The 20,533-nt window shown below is 37.1% G+C and overlaps 1 protein-coding gene across 1 annotated transcript in view; it reads right to left on the bottom strand.

The window, feature by feature from the left end:
- The window catches only part of LOC102026327 (contactin-associated protein-like 4), a 142,102-nt gene that overhangs the window by 29,731 nt on the left and 91,838 nt on the right, over positions 1–20,533 (bottom strand). The window contains 4 exon segments of the mRNA XM_013503850.1: positions 3,377–3,638; positions 5,560–5,709; positions 6,482–6,666; positions 7,233–7,436. Of these exon segments, the coding sequence (XP_013359304.1) occupies positions 3,377–3,638; positions 5,560–5,709; positions 6,482–6,666; positions 7,233–7,436 (801 nt within the window).

Genomic DNA, 20,533 nt, shown 5'->3' with positions numbered 1-20,533 from the left:
GATAGTGCTTGTCAAGATGAAAATATGGAGGTTGTTGGCTCCCATCACTTTAGCGGACTGCAGGAGTTTAAAGGGTGATAGGTTTACAGTGTTCAATCTAGGAAGAGTCTGACAGTGAGTGGAGGGAAGAGGGGGTTAAAATGTGGCTTCTCCTGGGGAAAGCAAGCCAAGATAGCTGCTCCATCATTATGGGGACCATAGAATCCCTAAGGCCCAGTCAGTGAAAAATGTACAGACAGATCACATCCTGTAAGTTTGACTCAGCCAGGCCCTGCCTTGGGAAAGAGTCTTGTTCACAATCCTGATTTTCACCAGCAGGCAAAAGCTTCAGGAGAAATGCTAAAATCATGGCAGAAACCTCAAATTTTACAATTGTTATGGCTTGTGTCTAAGCCTCATGCAATCATGGGTGGGGTTTTTTTAGAAGTGGCTGCATCTAGAATATGTGATGCTGGGACTGGTTCATGGTGCAATGCTAGGCTCAAGGACATTAGGACCAAGGGTGTGTATGCTACCCACCCTAAGTAGCCTGGATAAAATATAGGAGATAGAAAAAGCTGTGGTTGTTCTTTGCTGCTTTGCTACCTTCTGCCCACCATGAACTGTTTTTCCTCTGGGACGCCTGTCTGCTATCGACCCATCCTATTATGGGCTGAAACCCCTACAGACTATGAGGTAAAGAAATCTTTCCCTGCTTAGCTTGTGAATGTTGGGTATTTTGTCTCAGCAACAAAAAAGTAACTAAGACAACAATTAAAGACTTTTGTTTTGAATAAAAAAATATAATTGTATTGTTCACCCAGGTCCTTGATGCAGGATAAATGGTTTTTTCTTTGATATCTTGTCTTGGTTACCTTTTCTCCTTACTGGGACAAAATACCAGATGCCCAAAATTAAGGAAGGAAAGGTTTATTTTGCTTACAGTTTGTGGAGCTTTCAGTCCATACTTGGCAGGTTACAAGGCAGAATGGCACATGGCAGAGGGCTACAGCTCATGGTGGCAGAACACAGCAAAAGCAACAAGCACAAAAGGGAGGAATGGCCACAAGCAGCCTCTCCCTCTCCCTTACATATGCAAACTATCCACCCGGGGTGTAGCTCTCACACCCATAATTGATCAAACTCTAAAAGCCTGCCCATGACTGCATGAGGCTTTGGGGGGACACACAGACACAAACCATAACATGTCTATAAAGGAATGAAAGGAAAGACAAGGAATGAAAATATTTGATATCATGAAAAACTTTAGAGTACTGCTACTATAGTTCATGATTTAAGCTAACACCCTATCAACAACATCTTAAAAATGATCTAGGCTGACATGATATTTTTGAATAATTCCAAATGATAATTTTCAAAATTGTACATTAAATGTTGAACCTAATAATTTAAAACATTTGCACGCATCAATTCTTTCTTAATGTAAGTTCATTTTTCCTTTGTAAAAGATTTAAAAAATCATTGAGTTTCTCAAACTTCTAAAATTAATAATTTATAGAGTCAGTGGCCATGAAATGTTAAGCCCAGCCTGCTGGAAAGGAAGGATTTAGTATAGCAGAGTCCCAACCTGCAATAAGTACATGACTTTCTTTCAAGTCACTGTAATGACAATGAATTTAATTACTAACATTGTACAAGTGAAGCAGGAGTGAAAAGTCTTGCCCTATGGGAGAACAACCTGAGCACTCACCCAATTACCATTTAAGTAATTTACTTGTATAGAAAAATATACTTGCTTCATTGAAATTAGCAAAAAATATTTAATGATTTGAAAGGAACTGAAAAAATGAGGGTAGAGACAGTTGGCAAGTAAAGGCTGACTACTGTTACCTGAAGTGCAATGACTTTGCTATATTGACATACTTCATAGGCTGATTATTAGCTATGGAAATAATTAGGTGACATCATAGGATATCATAACGGATCACATTGTGTATGAATTTACCCATCCATTTAGATATTCTAGGCACTTGGGATATTATATACAGACTTACACCTAGTCATTTATTAACTATACATTTCTGTGAAGTGGTTGAAAATGAACTTGCTTCACAGGGTGACTACAATAGCTTTGGACTGAAACAATTTCTTTAAGATGCTGAAAATTAGGTTGTGAATATAATTGCTTCAGAGGATGTCAAATACATCACAATAAACTACACACTAATGACAAGTTTACATTTTTAGACTCTCATTTTAGGGGCCTATTAATTATTAATATGACACTGATTAATTTATTTCCTTTTGTCAAGCCTGCAAATCTATGACATTTTGAGCATTACATACAATATTAAACTCATCAATTAAAACATAATTAATATGGAAGTTCTCACTTCCATATTTAAACTGCAATGATATATAAACAATAAAAAGATGCATAAGGACAGGGCTTTTGTGTATCCACTGGTGTACTTGTTTTGTTATTAAATTTCAACTGTCTCTTATGCTCTTATGCTTTATCCTCTCCAAGTCATAATCTATGAATTTTTGTTCATAGTTAACACAGAGAAGCAGTACAATGGCATCTTTAAATTATTTCCAAAGATCACTCATTAAATTAATGTAGCAATATATCCCAATGTGACCTTTAGCTGCCAGGCTTGAATGCTATTCTGTATATGTAACATTCTATATGTGATGAGCTCCCTTCTTGAGAACTGTATAATTTTAATGAAGAGACAACAATATTCTTCACTCAAAGCACTGACCTAGATTGGACATTAATTTTCTCGATGCTCACATCATCACTTTAATGATATCACTTCTAATCATTAGAATGACACTAAAAAGGGAGAGAATTCTAACTGCTGCCCCAAATGAGTAACTCTGCTCTCCTCCCTGCATCCTCCCACATGTATGTCACTCTACAAACTACAGCAGCAAGTGAAGTTAACTTGGCTGATTACTTTCATATTACATATTAATATAGGGATATATAAATCCCAGAAAGAGGTCTCTATTGTCCAAAAGACAAGAAGAGACAATAGTGATGTTTGGCCAAGTCAAGTTTCCCAGAGAAAGACACTCAGCTACCTTACTGGGCTACTTCAAGATCTTTCACATTTTTTCCAAAGCGCACGTCCTCTGGCTGTGCTGCTGGTTTGTCCGAGTGGGAGAGAGGGTCACGGGAGAAAGTTTCTGTTCCCCCAGTATGATCACATTGGCTAATAAGAACTGTAACTGTTGGGATCCTATTTAAAAGGAAATTGGAATCAAGTTCCTTTAAGGAAGAGGACCAATAATCTTATTAACTCAAGTATTCACTTATTAACCAAATATTAATTTTGGGTTCTGCTTAACATTTGTGGAGCAGGGACATGGAGATAAAGAAATCTTTCAAATCCATATGCTTTGCCTGAGGGACTACATTTATTACCTGCTGTAATTTCACTGGGTAATTTTCCCGGTGGATGGAGATTCAGCTTAAGTTTTCCATCGCTGAGTGACAGGAGAAGACCCCCGGAAACGAGACGCAGTTCACTGAAGAGCAGAAGTCCCGCCTTATTCCAGGTGCGAAATTGAAAACTGACCGATAGCTCGTCGTCTCTGGAAGAGGTTGATAGTGCCAAGTAACTCCTGGAGCTCAGGAATGTCAGAGGCACAGACTGTGGTTGTGAACAAGAAAACGACACATTTCCCTGAGGACAAAGTAAAAGAAAAAAAAGACTTCAGCACTGTCAATTAGTAATAGAATTTGAAATATTCACAAATGCTTCTTATCAATCTTTCCTGACTCTCAATTTAGAACTGTGTTTTCCTATTGCCATGGAAATCCGAATCCTTGCCATATACTGCATCTTAAAGGTTCTTCAGCAATGTTCTCTGGTCTTTCCTCCATTCCTCAACTTTAATATCGATTTGGAATATCAACGAGATAGACATTATTTAGAAGCATGCACACTGAAAGGAAAACACATGGTCTTGGTCAAATGAAAATTTTTCAGTAGACTATGATTCTATTAAAAGTGAGTTAACTTTTATTGTCAACCACTGTTGTGTTCCAGTGAATGAAACAAAAGCGGATGGGAAAACAATGCTCATGTGTGTACTAACCCATAATATGTAATAATTATGAGACTGTCAAACCCAGTGAAAATGAAAACATGTCACCCACCACAGTTTGGTCTCATGCGTCAGTGGACAGCGCTTGTTACTCCACGAATAAGAGCATATCCTCTTTCCAAGGAAGAGTGTGGGAGTATATTCTGGAAATTCGTTTTTTATGTGAAACATGCATATATATTTCTCTGTAATATTCTTATTTTCCTTTAACATTATTTTCCCTTTTATGAAAAACTACTTCAAAATATTGCTGGATGCTATCATCATAAAGAAAGTACCAGTTCAGAGAGAATTAAGAATGAAATACTGCTCTAGTAATAAATATTTTGATGTGTTTGGGGATTATCCAATGCGATGTGAGCTTAAATTGACACACTTTGAATTTTAAACAATGGAAGAAATTAATTAATATCAACTTAGGCCTGCTTTCTATTATCAAATTGGTACAGCTGGAAATTCTGTTTCACAGAATTTTCTTCCTTGTATGCTGTTTGGGTAAAAGTTTGCTGAAAAAGAGAGTTAAACACTAGCCTTTTGCTGGAAGGGATTCTGGAGTGTATGCAGAATGAAGGATCTGTTCGTTTATCCCACTCAGCATTGCTTTATGCCTCTGTCTCCCTCTCCTCCACTCTGTATCATCTCTTCTCCCCGGTGGCTGGCTCCTCTGAGCCCAGACCTGCCCGCCTCTCAGATTCTTGGCTAGGGATCCTGGGAGCAATGTTCTCCAGAGGCAACAAGACCCACAGGCCCCTCAGAAAAGTTCCTTCATAGGCTGGAAATGCCCTACCAAGTCCAACACACTGTGTGGACCATGGCTGCAGGCAGCATGAGTGGCTTTCCTCATCTCCTGCCTTCTCCTGCCCGGCCTTCACTTCCACATTCCTCTGGTAATGACAAGATCCAAGTCCTAGGAGAGACTGCCTGTTCCCCATGCGCACACTGGTACTGCTTCGTAGACTGAACGGCGACCAGCAGTTAGCTTTCATTCCACCACACTTCCATAACCCAGCATCTAGTGAGTCTGAACAACGCCACTGTTTCAGGAGATTGGCAGATGCAGTATTGTGACAGCTGATTCATTCTATTTGGTACGAGTGACCGTGGCAAACTACAAGTTTTTTCCAATATATCTCTAACAGACATGCATGTTATTTGATTCTGGAAACTGTATACGCTCATCTGATGAGTTGGTCAGGGAATATCTTAGTAAGGAAACTACAAAGGAAAAAGAAATTAGCTGCCTGAGTGTAATAATATCACAACAAAATTAAAATATCAACTGTTAAAAATAAATGCTTTACAACATATAAGGCTAAAATTATGTTCTGAGAATTAAAATTCCTTTAAATAGAATGAATCTCTTTCATGCATATTGACAATCAGAGAAAAAATTGAAATAAGAGCAGTCTCTAAAATATTATATCATGTGGGAAACTATAAAGGAGCAATTTTACTGCAGAAATCCTTGTATTTTCACTGATTCCATCATATGAAGACTCTTAACCTCATGATGATCTGTGGGTTTTGCTTCTTGGTCAAATCAATGATAGCCACTCCATTATAATAGAGATTTTCTAAACATCCATGGAAATTGCTCAGTGGGAATGATACTGATTTTGAAGATGCTGAAATCCCTCCAAAGCTGATCTTAGAAAGAAAAGTGGCATCAATAATATTGTTTAATGATTTTATGGTAATCTGTTTAAGTAATTATGATTAGCAACTATAGCTGTAAGCATCACACACAGCTCAAGTTTTCATCACTATGCACTGAAAAATAATTAAGGTACAAACTTTGAAACAAATATATATGCATTCAGTCTTCATTCACACTAGAGCTTGGTTATTCATACAAGTTGTTAATCACATCTGGTGTTGATTTTATTGTTTCATGGAGAAAAATACATCTTTATGTCCATGGTAAAACTTGACCTGCTTCATACTGTAACTAATTCTGATGCTTCATTCTGTGTAAATTTCTAGCATGCATTGGTATTTGTGGATTTGAATGTGATCGGTAACAAGTTAATTAATGTTTGTTGCTACACTCTCCCCATAAACTTTCACCACTCAGGAGGACACTGCAGCTCAAAGAAATCGTGCAACACATCTTATGTTTGTTAGTCATGATGAAATCTCTCTGCGGGGAAATTTTCTGCCTATGAAGAGCTGTGGCTACACACTTCAGGTGAAAAGGATGATCCTATGCCATAATAATAAATTTACATATTGTGAGGAAGATGAACCCTCAGGCATCACCTGCCCAATGATGTTCATGTGAATTCATCCGTGCTGGAAAATGTTTTGCCAGCCTTGTGATTTACTGTAAAGGTGTGTTCTCCGTAGCATATTTTCTGCTGGGAAGTGAAATCACATCCACATCATAACATCTGTATTAATTGAAATGTAGCCATCACACCTCATAATCGAGATCCAGGTAATTGAATTCTCCCTGTGTGTGGAAATAACGCCTGTGCTCATCCACTGTGAAGCTGACCTGTTTGCCCAAACGCTGGATGAGCACAGAATGCCAGTGCTGATCGTCCAGCAGGCTTCCCAGGGTGAGACTGACCAGGGTGTGGGTAGAGGGCAGTTTAGCTGCACCTGAGAAGAGGGAAAAATATAAGCATCATTATTCCCAGTTAAAAGAAAAAAATATTTCCCTTTTGTGGGCCAGCGTCTTGTACAATAATTTCACAATACTCTTTCACGCATCCCATCCCTAACACTGGTATGGATTTGCCTGATGTTTGAATATAATGATCGCTCAACCATGCTGCAATTTTTTCCAGCGTTAATTCCTTTTATTATTACCCGTTGCATGCTCGTTTTCAATGTAAATTTTATCTTTGCTACGACTTCATTATTTTTACTACTGTGATATTTTTCAATGACCCATCCTTTTCTTTATCATGCTAGAAAATATCCATACAGCTCTATCAAAGCTGTGTGTGTGTGTGTGTGTGTGTGTGTGTGTGAAATCCCCTGAGATTCACATACAACTCAGAAAATAGAAACCATTTTAACACGAAAGACCAATACTGCTATAGAGTCAAGCCCCTGAATCTGAAAATAGGACACATATTTTTTTTTAAAGCTGTAAAAGCATAAAGTTACCTAAGTAGTAAGTAAATGACAAGGTATTCAAACACTTCCCCAAATAACTTTACCTGAATTAATAAGTAGAAAAAGTTTTCCTCTTTATAATTCCTCTGTGATATGCTCTCCACTCGGCCCTGCTCTCTGCAGTAGAACCCCATCACTCTGCATGGTTTTAAACTTCAAGGAAATAATATCTTCTATTGGGCTCAGGGACTGTTCATTAAATCTGTACACAAGTGAACTTTTTCCATCAAGATCAATCACTTCTGATCCTAGAGATAAAGGTATTAGAAGTCATTCTAAGGATAGATACACTTTCCATGAAAGCATTGTAAATGTGTATGTGGGTCTGCATATGAAAGACCACTGCCCAGTGTCTCCTTGTCTATTGAAACCCAGGATGGATTCCATTTTAGTATTTACTAACTTTCAAAAAATTAAAAATCTAGAGCTACATTTTAAGTGTATATTTAATTTCTCTGTATTATTGGAAGCTATTTCTTCTCAGGGCACAAAAAATAGAACGTTAGTTAAAAGATTTTAAGTAATCTGCATAAAATTAACACATTTCATGATCAATACTTTTAACAATGTTCTTGAAATGCTGAGGTTAAATGGTTTGAGGAGGGACTCTGGCAGAAGAGTGATTTTGATGTTTGAAAATTCATTCACATACGTACTATACAAGAGATCCACACACAAATTACATGCTCAGTCTACCATAAAATATCACTTCAAAGACATATTATACTGACCTTTGCATTTAGTCTTGTATTATTTTCATGGCTAAATGATAGTGTTTAAGGGCAGTGCGACTTCATGCCTTCTGATGGGTGATGTTGCAAAGACATTAACAATGATATTGAAGGTTCATTCCACTATATTTATGTCATAACTGTGAGACTGACATATTTTTCAGCTTTCTGACAGTGTCTTACCTACTCATTGTCAAGATCACCCTCATTCAGCCCATCTGAAAAAAGATGTCATGTTACACCAGTACTGTACAGTACACCTGTCAGAATCAGATGCACCCTGATTTGAACAAGAGACAAGAAAAAGAACTGGTAATACTGAGAGGTTCTTGCAACATTTTCTACATTTTACCAAAGGTTCTTTTAAAGTCAATTATCCTTGAGAGTACATTTATATAATAAATGATAAAGTTAAAGAAACCCAATATAACATGAAGCTATTTTTTAACTGATAAGCTGACAGGTGGCTAACAAGTGGCATTACAGCTTACTCATTGTCTTCATTTGATTAAATTATTATAGCTCCTTCTACGCCCAAATACACATTTCATTCAGAATATCCATCATGCTTTGCAAACCACTGATAACCACCGCTGCCCCCAATTTTTTTCAACTATTTTATATGGCTATCTTTTGAAAATTCAGGGTTTATCTTTCCACATCTTGCTAATGCACTTATAAAGAATTCATTCACCAACTACACATGAATAAACATTGAATTCTTCAGAAAGAATAATGTTAATCAAACAATTATTCCTTGTTATATAGCTGAATGAATGTAATAAAAGCATAACTGTCAAATACAAATGATGTGTTCTATGATTATTAGATTATAATAAATTAAGGAAAATTTCAGTAAGACAGACTTTTAAATGCTGACACCTTAGGAGCAATGCAGTTGTTTCTGAGCTAATGTATTGCTTAAAGGCACCATCTCAGCAATGATTTTATTTTAGACAAAGACTATTTTTGGAATTAGCTACTGAGTTATTTTTACAAAAAAAATTTAGCCTATGTTAGTGTAGCCCACTATTTTTTCTTTTTTTTATTATTGTTATTATTACATTGTAATGGTCATATTCATCTTCTGTGCCACCTAAAGCTTTTGTGCCTGGAATGTTTCCATCAGCAAGATAGGTGAGTGAAAAAGATATTGGGCAAGTGCTACCTGCAGCAAAAGTGCACTGTTTCATTCCTTCAGCTGCAGCCACTTGCCGTCTTCAGACTGTTGCCCACCTTATACCTAACTGGGGTTTGACTGTGCAGCTGGATGGATTCAATCCAGAAAACTTTATTCAGCTCATCACATTTGAGGTACTGTGTGGGATACATGGGATATGAGTATTTAAGACAAGTGTGATCACCGCCTTCACATAGTTCAGACTCAGAAAAGGTGGATAACATCTAGCAAGTGAGAAAATAAGTTCACAAAACCATTATGGGTTGTAACAGACATTCGAATCAAGAGTTATGACAAAGTGTTAAAATTGTTGATAAAGATCTCAGGTGTCAGGTCTGGAAACCTAAGGCTAAGACAAATCTTAGTAATCTTGTTACTTGCTACAGTCTTCAAGTTCTCTAATTTTTCTGCATGAACTACTTTGTTGTTGGAATTTTGAGAGGCCTACACAATTCTCCCAATATGGCCCCATCCACTGTTAAAGAAAGTTCTGAGGATTTCTGAGAAATGACAGTGACAGGAATCACTTCAGTGCTCAGAATTGAAACGAGGGGGCCTTTCCTTGAACAAAGAGAGCTGAAAGTGCAGAAGGAAGGAAATCAACACACTGGCTACATCACATCATAGATTTCATGAGTTTACAGTGTCCCTCAGGGGATGAAGCTCAGTGTAGTTCAGAATGTGAGTACATTATCAGTCACAGAGAAATCATGTCACGCACATGTAATGTGTAGATATGAACTCTTGTGAAATAAAAAATAATTCTGGGCCATTTCTAAAAATATTAGTCTAGATAAAACACTCAATAGTTCACTTTCAAATATCACTTTTAGAAAAGGTATTTACACAAACATATTGATTTAAAACATGATTTTATTTTTATTAATTTATTCTTATTGTTATACATTTGTAATGCATGCTAATTGCATTCACTTTGGAGAATTGGTATACATATTACAGTATATATATGGTGCATGGTATACATACCTTGGAGTATGATATATGTATTTTGACCATTTTCACCTCTCCGCTAGCTCCCTCCCCTCCACCTCCTCCTTTTCCTCCTTCCCTTCTTCAGCGCCAAAAAGTGCCTTCCTGTTTTCTGCCTTCTCTCTTTTAGTTTAGTCTTTAACTTATTTAGATTTTTTTAATTTTGAAAGTTTTAAGTGAATTTTTAATTTATTTAAATTTGGGATTTGCCTATAAGAGAAACCATGTGATTTTTAATGTTCTGTAGCTGACTTATTTCAGCTGACATTATGATGTTAAGATCTTACCATTTGCCTACAAATGAAGTAAATCATTCTTCATGGCTGAGAACTATTCCCTTGTGTGCACAGACCACATGTTTTCACCCGTTCCTCTGTCTGTGGGCCTCTAGGCTGTTTATGTACTTTAGCTGGTGTAAGTTGTGCTGCTATAAAGATGGGTAGTTGTGCGTCACTGTAGTATGGTGACTTTAATTCTCTCAGGAATGTATCCAAGAAAGTCATAGCTGGATCAGATGGAATTTCTGTTTTCAGTTTTTGAAGAATCTCCTTAACAATTCCCATAGTGGCTGTATTAGCTTACATTGCACCAACTATGTAGAAATGTTCTTTTCTTCTCAACAGCCTCAGCAATATTTGTTGTTTCTGTGTTTTTGATGATAACCACTCTGACTGGGGTAAGATGGAATCTCAGAGTTCTTTTAATTTGTGTTTTCCTAATAGCTGAAGAAAATAAACATTTTTGCTTGTACTTATTGGTTATTGGTACTTCTTTGGAGAAGAGTTTATTAATCCATTCTTCCCCCCCCTTTTTTTTACATTAAAGAGAAAAAACAACAATAAGACAGAGTTTCTAAACAGGTTAGTAGGAAATTTACAAAGATTTGACTTTAAAATCTCACAAAATACTGAATTATCATGCATAAAGTGAATGATATAAAAATCTGGAAGTATCTAAAAAGGGTAATCCGTAAAAAGACAATTTAATCTTTGGAGAGAATGTTAGAATTCTACATATCATCAGTACCTAGTTCTCCAAGGATGCTAGTTGGGAAGACACAAACATAATCTGTCTTGAAAGTGATCACACCACTGCTAAAAAGGAAATTAGGAAAAACAGAAAAAAATCAAAGGAACACATTTGCATTTTATCATTGTGACACTGAGGCATTTTCTAACAGATCAGTATTAATATGGCTTAATAGGAGGCAAATTTATAAATATTTGATTTCATTATTACTGATTTAAGCCAGAGTCTATAAAGTTACATGTTAATTTATAGCTTTTTTCCCAGTAGAGATGCGAATGATTTCTTTCAACCAGAAAATATATCCCCAAGGGTTACCACTAGACATTCACTATTTATGTGTTTACTTAGCAATATTGTTCTTACATTCTTTCGTGGGTACCTAAATATTCCTGAGTACACACTTAGCCTCTTCAGTTTTCTTTGAACGTCTTACCATTACTTTGAATTGTTCATTACTGAATTAAATACATTTTTATCATATATTTATCCTATAATTCAGTGAGAGCCATGTTTTCCTGATTTGGGAAATTATACTTTAACCTTAGTAACTTTGCAAATACAGTTAGTCATCCCACAAAAGCAATATTTAAGTCTTCCCCACCATGGTAAAATTTGGGGGAATTTTTTTTTTTATTATTCCACAAAGATTTTCACATTTTTTTTTCTTTTTTGAGACGAAGTCTCATCTTTAAAAGATCTAATAAGATTATACAGAACTAATAAAATTAATCCAACTCAATATTTATTTACTTAGAATACCAAATTAAGCATCCAAAATGGTACTATTTTAATTAATGATCAATGTCTAATGGATGCTTTTCTTTTGTCAAATACCTTTGGGGGGGAAAATTTCTTGAGTTGTATAAACAGATAAAGCAAAAGTATGGATTGACTGTAACAAAAATGAAAAATCTTGAGTTAAAATTTATAATAGTAAAAGACCTACAAGTCCAAAGATTTAGGAGACATTACTTGATTGACAGGAAGAATAATTCTTCTAATTGTAGTTTTGTTCATAAGTGTTTATTAATCCAAATTATACTTCAATGAGTGGATTATTATCAATATTAATAATGTGGGTCTGCCGTGCACTGGGAGGATATGAACTCTAATTTTCTATTAACAAGTTGCAAATTGTCCTGATGTATCCACCTCTCTTTAGTCTAGCTCCCTTATTAGCCACTTATATGAGTATATTTCACAGATTTTCCAGGTAGATAAAACACTTAGTCTGTGTGAGCTTGAATCATTCTACCTTGAGCAAGTGTATTTGGCTTCCTATTGTTGCTGTAGAAGTAACCACAAATAGTCACTTTTCTTATTTTATATTTCTGCATTTCAGAAGTCCTAAAATTTTGGCAAGGGTTGCTTTTCTTCTCAAAGTCTCTAGGAAATAATCCCTTTCTTTGCCTTTTTCATGTTTATAGAGATCACCTAAGTTCCTTGGCTTGTGGCCACTTCCTCCATGCCTCCATGTATAAGACAGTTTAATAACATCTTCAGATCTCTCTCCCTTTTCCTCTCTTTGTCTCTGTCTTACTCTGTCTCTGTCTCTGTCTCTCTCTCTCTCTGACCCACCCACTTCCCTCTTATAAGGCCACTTGTGATATATTGGGTCCACCTGAATAAACCAGAATCATCCTCCCACTGCAAGATCTGTAACTAAATTGTATCTTTAAGGTACCTTTGCTATATAAGGTAATATGACACATGTATTGGTTTCAAAGACCAACATCTTTGGTGAGTATTATTCTGTCACAAGTTGCTCAATCTCTTTGTCCTCATTTCCTCCTCTGCAAAATGAGAGCACTAATCCTATGTTCTGCATAGGAAGCTGTATGCCTGTACATATGCATCGTTTTTAGAAGCTGGCACATAATGATCAATCAGTAAATATTAACAGCTACTAGTGGTGATGCTATGTTTGTTGTGAGAACACTGAGCAAGGAAAGGGTCAGCAGAAATAATTAAACGCCTTTGATGAATTTGTGACTCTAAAAACCAGCGATTTTCTAAAGTGCACAAGAAACCCTTAATTATTAGCGTCTTCGCCGGGTTATGCACTAAGAGTGATTTGGAGCCATGTGTGGGTTCTGCGGCTTTTTCTCTGTCTGTCAGCTCCTGCTGGGCTGACTCACCACGGCAACTGTCAGCGACCTGAACCCTCCTCGGTGAACACCCCCGTCTCCAATCTGCTCATTTAGAGCAAGAATCGAGGAAAGAAGAGATTCACAAAGTCTGTAGGCCCCACTCGCAGATCGATTTTCCCTGTGACCCTGGGCATAGCCTGCTTTATTTACATTGTTCAGAAACATGATCTCTCCTGTGGAATTAAAAGCTTTCCAATAGAAAATATTCAAAGGCTTGGGAAGGAGCTGTGTCAGAGGGGCCTTGCTGAAGTGCCTGCCTGGCTCTTCTTCCCATGGGACATATTTATGGAAATCTTTCTGCACACACAGTGGAAGACACAGCAATGCATAAAAACAAAGAACATTTTTTTTCAAAGAGCTTACAGTCTATTGGGGAAGACACACATCCCTGAGATGTGATTATTCATGCCTTTGTTCAGAGCTTTGCTTCTATATCAGGGAGAAGTCCCGAATGATTTCTAAGATGTGCAAGAGAGTTGATCTGCCTCAGCCTCTAAGATGGATGCCAACTAAATTGCAGAAATGCTTTATCTCCTTGAACAGCAAACTGCTATTCTACCCCGACACATTTCCCATGCAAACACACCCAACGTTGTAATAGATTCTACTGGACCTGGTATTTTCCTCTAACCCTGAATCCCTCTCCAGAAATATGAAGCTTCTCCAATTTTGAGGGGTTTTCGCCTGAAAAAGCAATGTCCTCCCCACCTGCTAAGTGGATTACTAAGAAATATATCCAACAGTGGGGTTTCTTAAATGAAGCTCCCTGGTGCAGCCATAGTAGAATCAACTGGGAAGAATCTCTTGAGGGCTCCATAAACATTCAGCTCCCTGCCTGACATCCACCAGCTGTTTTATCACTAGACAAAAGGGCTGTAAACAAAACTCTTCTTTATGATGTAGCCCTTATTTGTCCTTATTTAAAAAATATTATCAATGAATTACTGAACAGAGGTCCAATTTTGACTTCTAAGAGCCATAAATCAGACTGAGTCACTGTTAAACTATGACATAGTGAGGAAAATATTAAAGCAGGAACAGGATATATAGGCACTTGAGATCTGCATTGCTTCACCAAATTAGAATCTCTGAAATTCTAACCTGGAACTCAGGGGCCTGGAATCCTGAGTGATTCTGAGGCAGGTGACAGCATGAAGGCTCTTTGACTGGAGGAACAACTAGGTTTCAGAAACCTCTTTTCTGAAAATGAATAACCTCATTGACTATTCAACTGTATCATAGAAATGAATATGTTTTATTTATCTGTACTAGAGTTGGTTCTTGCAGAAAGTTGTAGAGGTGGGAGAGATTTGTTTCTGAAAGGTATTTCAGGGACAAATTGATTCTGAGAGTTAAACTATGAATTATGGCAGTATTGCTGAGGTCAGGTGACCAAAAAACTTTTAAGAGCGAAAAAATAGAAAATAGATGAACTGGAAATCGAATCCCCCAGTAACAGAAAATTAAAGCTATTTAAAGGTGATGAAAGCATTCTTCTTGAAAAAGACACTAGAGTCTTCTATTCATTGTTTGAAAATCACTGCCAAAAAATAAATAGAATAAGAGTTCTATCTTCAAAGACCAAAGGAAAAAATAATGTAGATCTTTTAGCTGCTTGAGAAAAGGGCCATAGCTCAAACTCTTCTTGGTTAAACATGAAGTCAGCCTTAAATACTGATGGTACTGTGTCTTTATTTGAAAATTATTACCCATGAATTACTAAACAAGTAGAGGTGCAATTCTGACTTCTAAGAAACATAAATCAGGCTGAGTCACTGTTAAACTATTACGTAGTGAAATATGGAAGCAACAGCTTGATGTATTGGCACTTGAGATCTACATGACTAAAGCTGGGTTTTTAAAGCAATGGAGAGGAGAGGCCAAGCACTCAAGAAATCAACAGGAAATGGGTTGTACTATTTTTGCATAGAGCACAAGAGAATATGGAGTGATTTAAGAGAGGGAAAGTGACGTCACCTTCATGGTTTTAAATAGATAGAGGTAAGGTCAGCAGTAACATGCCGGGGTGGGTACTGATGGGGACCAATGTGATCATGGCCACTTAAAGATGCATCTGAACTAACCTCTTAAATAGACTAGAAATTAGTAACATCTACCCTGTCAAGGACACTCAAAAGAAATCACCAGAGGACACAAGGTATATTTCTGTCTCTAATATTTATTTGTAACTTTTTGTAATGTCATCAAAGTCACTTAAACGTTGATTCCTGGTTTCTTTATTTGGAATACATTGGGAATAACTCTCATCTTACACAAAAATACTGTGGAGATCAAATGGCTGTATGAGAATCCCTTGACCCATTATTTTCTATCAATATTATTCACTATCAAGAACATTTATAATCTCATGTATTCATCTCAGAGATAGTTTTCTGAGCTATCTTTTGTCAATGGCTATTTTGTGAATGTAATAAACTTGTGATTTTACATATTTATTTATTATTCTAATTTTTTCAGGGCCAAACAAAATTCCATTATTCATACATTTAGCAAATCATTATTGTACCCAGACTGGGCTGAGGGTTGCCATACGACAATGAAGTATCTTGTCTTCATGTGTCCCTCAGTCTAAAGGCAAAAGACACCAGGAAAATCATCTCCTGTGCACAGATACATATATTTTTATTTTAAATGTATTAGTAAAAATGGCCAATAAGTACATGAAAAACTGTTCAACAACGCTGGCTATTAGAGAAATGCAAATTTAAACACTGAGATTCCATCTTACTCCAGAAACAATAGGTATCATCAGATACATTTTCAAATAGTAAGCGATGCAGGACAGAAAAGAACAGGGTTATAGGAAAGATTAAAATGAGGTTGGTGATCAGGAACATCTCTCAGGAAATGGTATTCAAGCTGAATAAGTGAACATGTATGTAAATAGGAATCAGGAGAACATGGGAAAAGGGAAAGGGGATGGGCCTGTGAGAGGAGTAAGGAAGTAAAAGGAAGTGGTCCACAGGAAGAGGAAGTACTAGCAGATCACCTTGACCGTGGGAAGGCTTTCTTCCAAGTTTGGTTGGGACAGGTCAAGTTTGATTTAGCATTTAGCCCTGTGACATAACAACAGATCCTCTGGTATGATCTTTAATTCTAAAGGGATGTCCTTGAGGCCTTTCATTTTTAAAGTCCAATGTGTTTAATAAATCCCTCTAAACTGTCAGGATTTAAACTCCAGAGGTCATCTTTCCAGCAGTAGGAAGACACTAAAATCTTTAGGACTTTAATCTCCTGGTTCCTGCTTTCTCCTGGGATTCTTGATATTTTGTCTTGGAAATGTGAAGTTCAGGAATCAGTGAAGATGGCAGGAACTGAGTAGGCAGGGGCTGGGGCTCTCCATCTCTGACTTTCCTCTTTTGTGCACCCCCTCTTCAATTTCTAGCCTCTCAGGCAACCTTGAACTGCTGACTCTGTGTCCTAGTTAAATCTATCTACTTTCTGCATATCCTTAAAAAGACCAGTTGAATACGAATATCCAAAAGTTTACTTTCTTTCTCTAAAGAATCTCCTCTTTCAAGTTCTACCTGTTTGAATTGAATTTCAAGCTCTGGAAGCAGTTGTTAGAACACATTTCATCCAACACTTGTTACAGAAAGTTCAATAAAAAGTATGTGGCCATGATATACCAAAATGTAAATTACCTCTTTTTATGAATATTTATACTTATCTTGACCCATTCACTTAAGGTTGCAAAATGGACATATTCTAAATTCTATCATTCCTTTTTGTTTACTATATGATTTTTTGAAGAGAAACTGTCTTCTATTTGGTTACCTTGGTACCAGTCACATAGGAAAAGTAGGATACATGATATCTTCTTCTCTTTACTAGTTTTCAAAATAAGGAGTTAGATTCTCAATGTCTTCCACTGGTCACCAAAGGGTCTTTTAAAGAATTGTTATCAAGAAACAATTTCACTCAGATAAATTTAATACATTTCAAACCTTTGCACTTTTCCTGATGATGTCAAAACATTTATGCCTTTCGATAGGTGGGAGCCTCCTCCACTGACCCTGAATCCTTTTGAAAATAATTCTTATAGGCTTTCATGGTTCTTATTTTCTAGTATTAAAAGATCAAATTTAGTATAAGAGTAATAGAATTCCATGTATCAAGTGAAAATCTAAAAGCTATAAATTTTTCAAAGAATGACAGAATTTATTTTTTTCTATTTTAGGTGGACCAGTAGCTAGCTTCTTTTTAAACCTTGACATACAATAGGATTCACCAGCTATTGTATTATCTTATAAATGATCTAAAAGCAGGAACTGTATCCAATTCATCTTGGTCAAGATTTGAGCCATTAGCATGTGGGAGTTACTCAACAAATATGTACTAAATTCAGTCATAGCTATTCTTTTTCATAAAGCTAACTACTTTTCACTTTTTTTTCCTCCCAGCCAGGCATGAGGTGAGAGATCAGCATTCTAGGTAGGCTACTATCTAGCACTCTTTCAGTGGATTTTTCATCTAGATGAGTATGTGTGCTCACCATGCTACTGTCTTGTATTTCCTATGCATGACTTCTAAACTGAAAGGTACTGATGATAGTGCTCTAGGCTGGATTCTATGTGTTTCCCAAAAGCTCAGTTTTTCAAGGGTTCTTTCCCAAAGTAGCGCATATCCATTGGGAATGGTGGCGATTTTAAGAGGTGAAGTCCAGTAGAACATCTTCCAGTCATCAGACACACACCCTCGAAGGGGGTTGTGGAATGCTAGTCTCAAACTTGTTCTTTTACTCTCTCTCTCTTCTTTCACACCCTGGACATGAGGGAAGCAGTTTTACCACCTGTTGCTGCCAAGATGTACTCTGTCACCAGCTGAAAAGCAACAAGGGCAACCAATCATGGGCTGAAATCTGCGAAACTATAAGCTAAGAGAAACCTTTTTTCTTTATAAGTTCATTTTCTCAAGTATTTGTTAGAGTTACAGAAAAAGTGACTAATACAGACATGGTCCCATTTCACCTTTCCATATTTTTCCATTATGAAATATAAATTCTTACTTTTAAAAATGTATATGCATTTTCTATCTATTGACTTATGATCCATTTATTAAATATGTCCCATAATTTCCTCCTGGAAGATTGAAATCAAGCAATGAAACACAGCATTTACCCTTCTCTGCATTCGTGCTCATCCAGTCTTCCTACTCCTGTCTCCCTGTTCCCTACTCCTGATCTTGAAGCAGCAGAATGTGAATAGCTGACGGGGAAGGCCTTCCTGGGACTCACCAACCCACCTCCATCCGTTCATTCATCTGTGCAAGGATTAATAGGAGGAAAGGAAGGTATGCTTGCAGCCAGTATAATGTGGGCTTGCTATGATCGGGAGAAGAAAGACCTTCCTGTGATCATTGGAAATATACTCTCACCTGAAAGTGAGGCACCAGGGAGGTCTCCAGAAATCAGTTCTATGCTGAGGGGAGAGAAGGAGTAGGAGAGTTATCTAAGTGGAGGGCATTGGTGGCATCATGCAAAGTCCCCAAAACTAGAAAAATCACAAAATCTTGTCAGAGAAATGGAAATTGACTCCACATGGTTGGATAGTTGGATGCTTTTATTCTTAAAGAAAATAAAATCATGGATTACAAAATTAGGGTGTTTACACTGGGACTAGAGAAAAAAATTAGAATTTCTACTAAGGGCAATTGCTTCAGTAATTCATCCACAATTAAAGAACATTATGTTCTGTGGCTTAATTGAAGCACATTATCTCCTGTCAGATATGCTCACTTTCAACCAGTCATTTTCCTTCCTCTGCCTTTGTTTACCATTGATTGTTCTTCTCTGTAACATTTAGCAGAGAAATATTCCCTTATCACCCAAGATTTTCCTCTCTTTGCTTTCCTTTCTTCCACCAGTTTTTTTTTTCTCCTTCCATATATCTCTTCTCTGGATCTATAAACAGGCTCACAGTTGCTATAGCCAGGAAATCTAAAATTTATACTTTCCCTTTGATCCCATAAAATTTAGCTTCTACTTCACTCATTACTCAGGAAACAACTTCAAGTTTACTGACATAAAAGTAGAACACGCTCTTTGATATGGATTTTCCATTCACTTGATGTCCTTTCATAACAAGTTATTGGTCTCACTTGGGGCAGAGGGTAATAACATTACGTGTGCTTCTCACCATAGCCGTGTTCCCCGCAGTAGTCACAGGGGCCCGCTTGCACCTATACTGCAGCAAGCACGTGTATTAGGCACAAGGGTGGGTGCTGGCACAGAAATGTTTATACCACCTGAAAAAGAGTCCAAAGGGTTAGCTTAATTGTAGTAGAAATGCACTCTGATTTTTCAAGAGGCTGAGGACCCACATGCAATGCACCTTATACTTTTACTAGCAGAAACACAAAGCAGACATTTTGTGATTTACTAACAGTAATGATATTTAGGCTTCAATTTTATTTTCTCAACCTAAAGGCTGGGAGTTCCAACATCCCATCTTTCACATGTACTTGAACTACATGAGTCAGAGATAGAAATAATTATCTCTCCTGTTCCCTTCCAGAGCCTATTTCTTTTCTAGTGCCCTTGCCCAGTCAATGATATCACTGTTCAGACAGCTGTCCAAATCCAATAACTCTTTAACACACGATGACCAATCTCTCTCTAATCACTATCCCCAGTATATTTTGAATCTTCCTACTTCTTCACACATTACCGCTCTCGTTCAGAGTTCTACCATGTCTTGAACAACCAGGAGCAAAAGCCTCATAAAGAACTGCTGCCTCCCGATTTACGCCTCCAACCTGTACCCCTCATTTCAGTCTGGTTGACCATTCTTGGACACAAACTGATCGTCTCCGCAGTCCTCTGTCCAGAGTTGCCTTGGGGACTGCTGCTTCTCCTATCTAGGCGCTCCTCCCAGATTCCCATGTGAAAATATCTGCATCCTACTTTCTAAACCTACAGTTATCAATTTTCTTATACAAATTTCAGTGTGTCGATCACTTGATCCCTCACCCTAAATACAATATTTTGCATTTAGTGGGTTGAATTTTTCAACATTATACATGACCATCTTCTTTTTTTTTTTTGGTACTGTGAATCAAACTCAGGACCTTGCACTTGCCAGGCAGACATTTGTGCCACTGAGCTACATCCCCAGTCCATACATGACCATGTTTTCTGCAAAAATATAGGTTAGCATTTCCCCTTATACCCAATACACAATAGAGTTCTTCATTAGCCAGTGTCAGTTTGCACATGCTTAAATGGTAGATTCACACATGATTCA

This window comes from Chinchilla lanigera, unplaced genomic scaffold (assembly GCF_000276665.1).
Source record: "Chinchilla lanigera isolate Chin_1 unplaced genomic scaffold, ChiLan1.0 scaffold00083, whole genome shotgun sequence".
In the NCBI taxonomy this organism is placed as follows: domain Eukaryota; kingdom Metazoa; phylum Chordata; class Mammalia; order Rodentia; family Chinchillidae; genus Chinchilla; species Chinchilla lanigera.
This window is presented reverse-complemented; position numbering and strand designations above follow the sequence as displayed.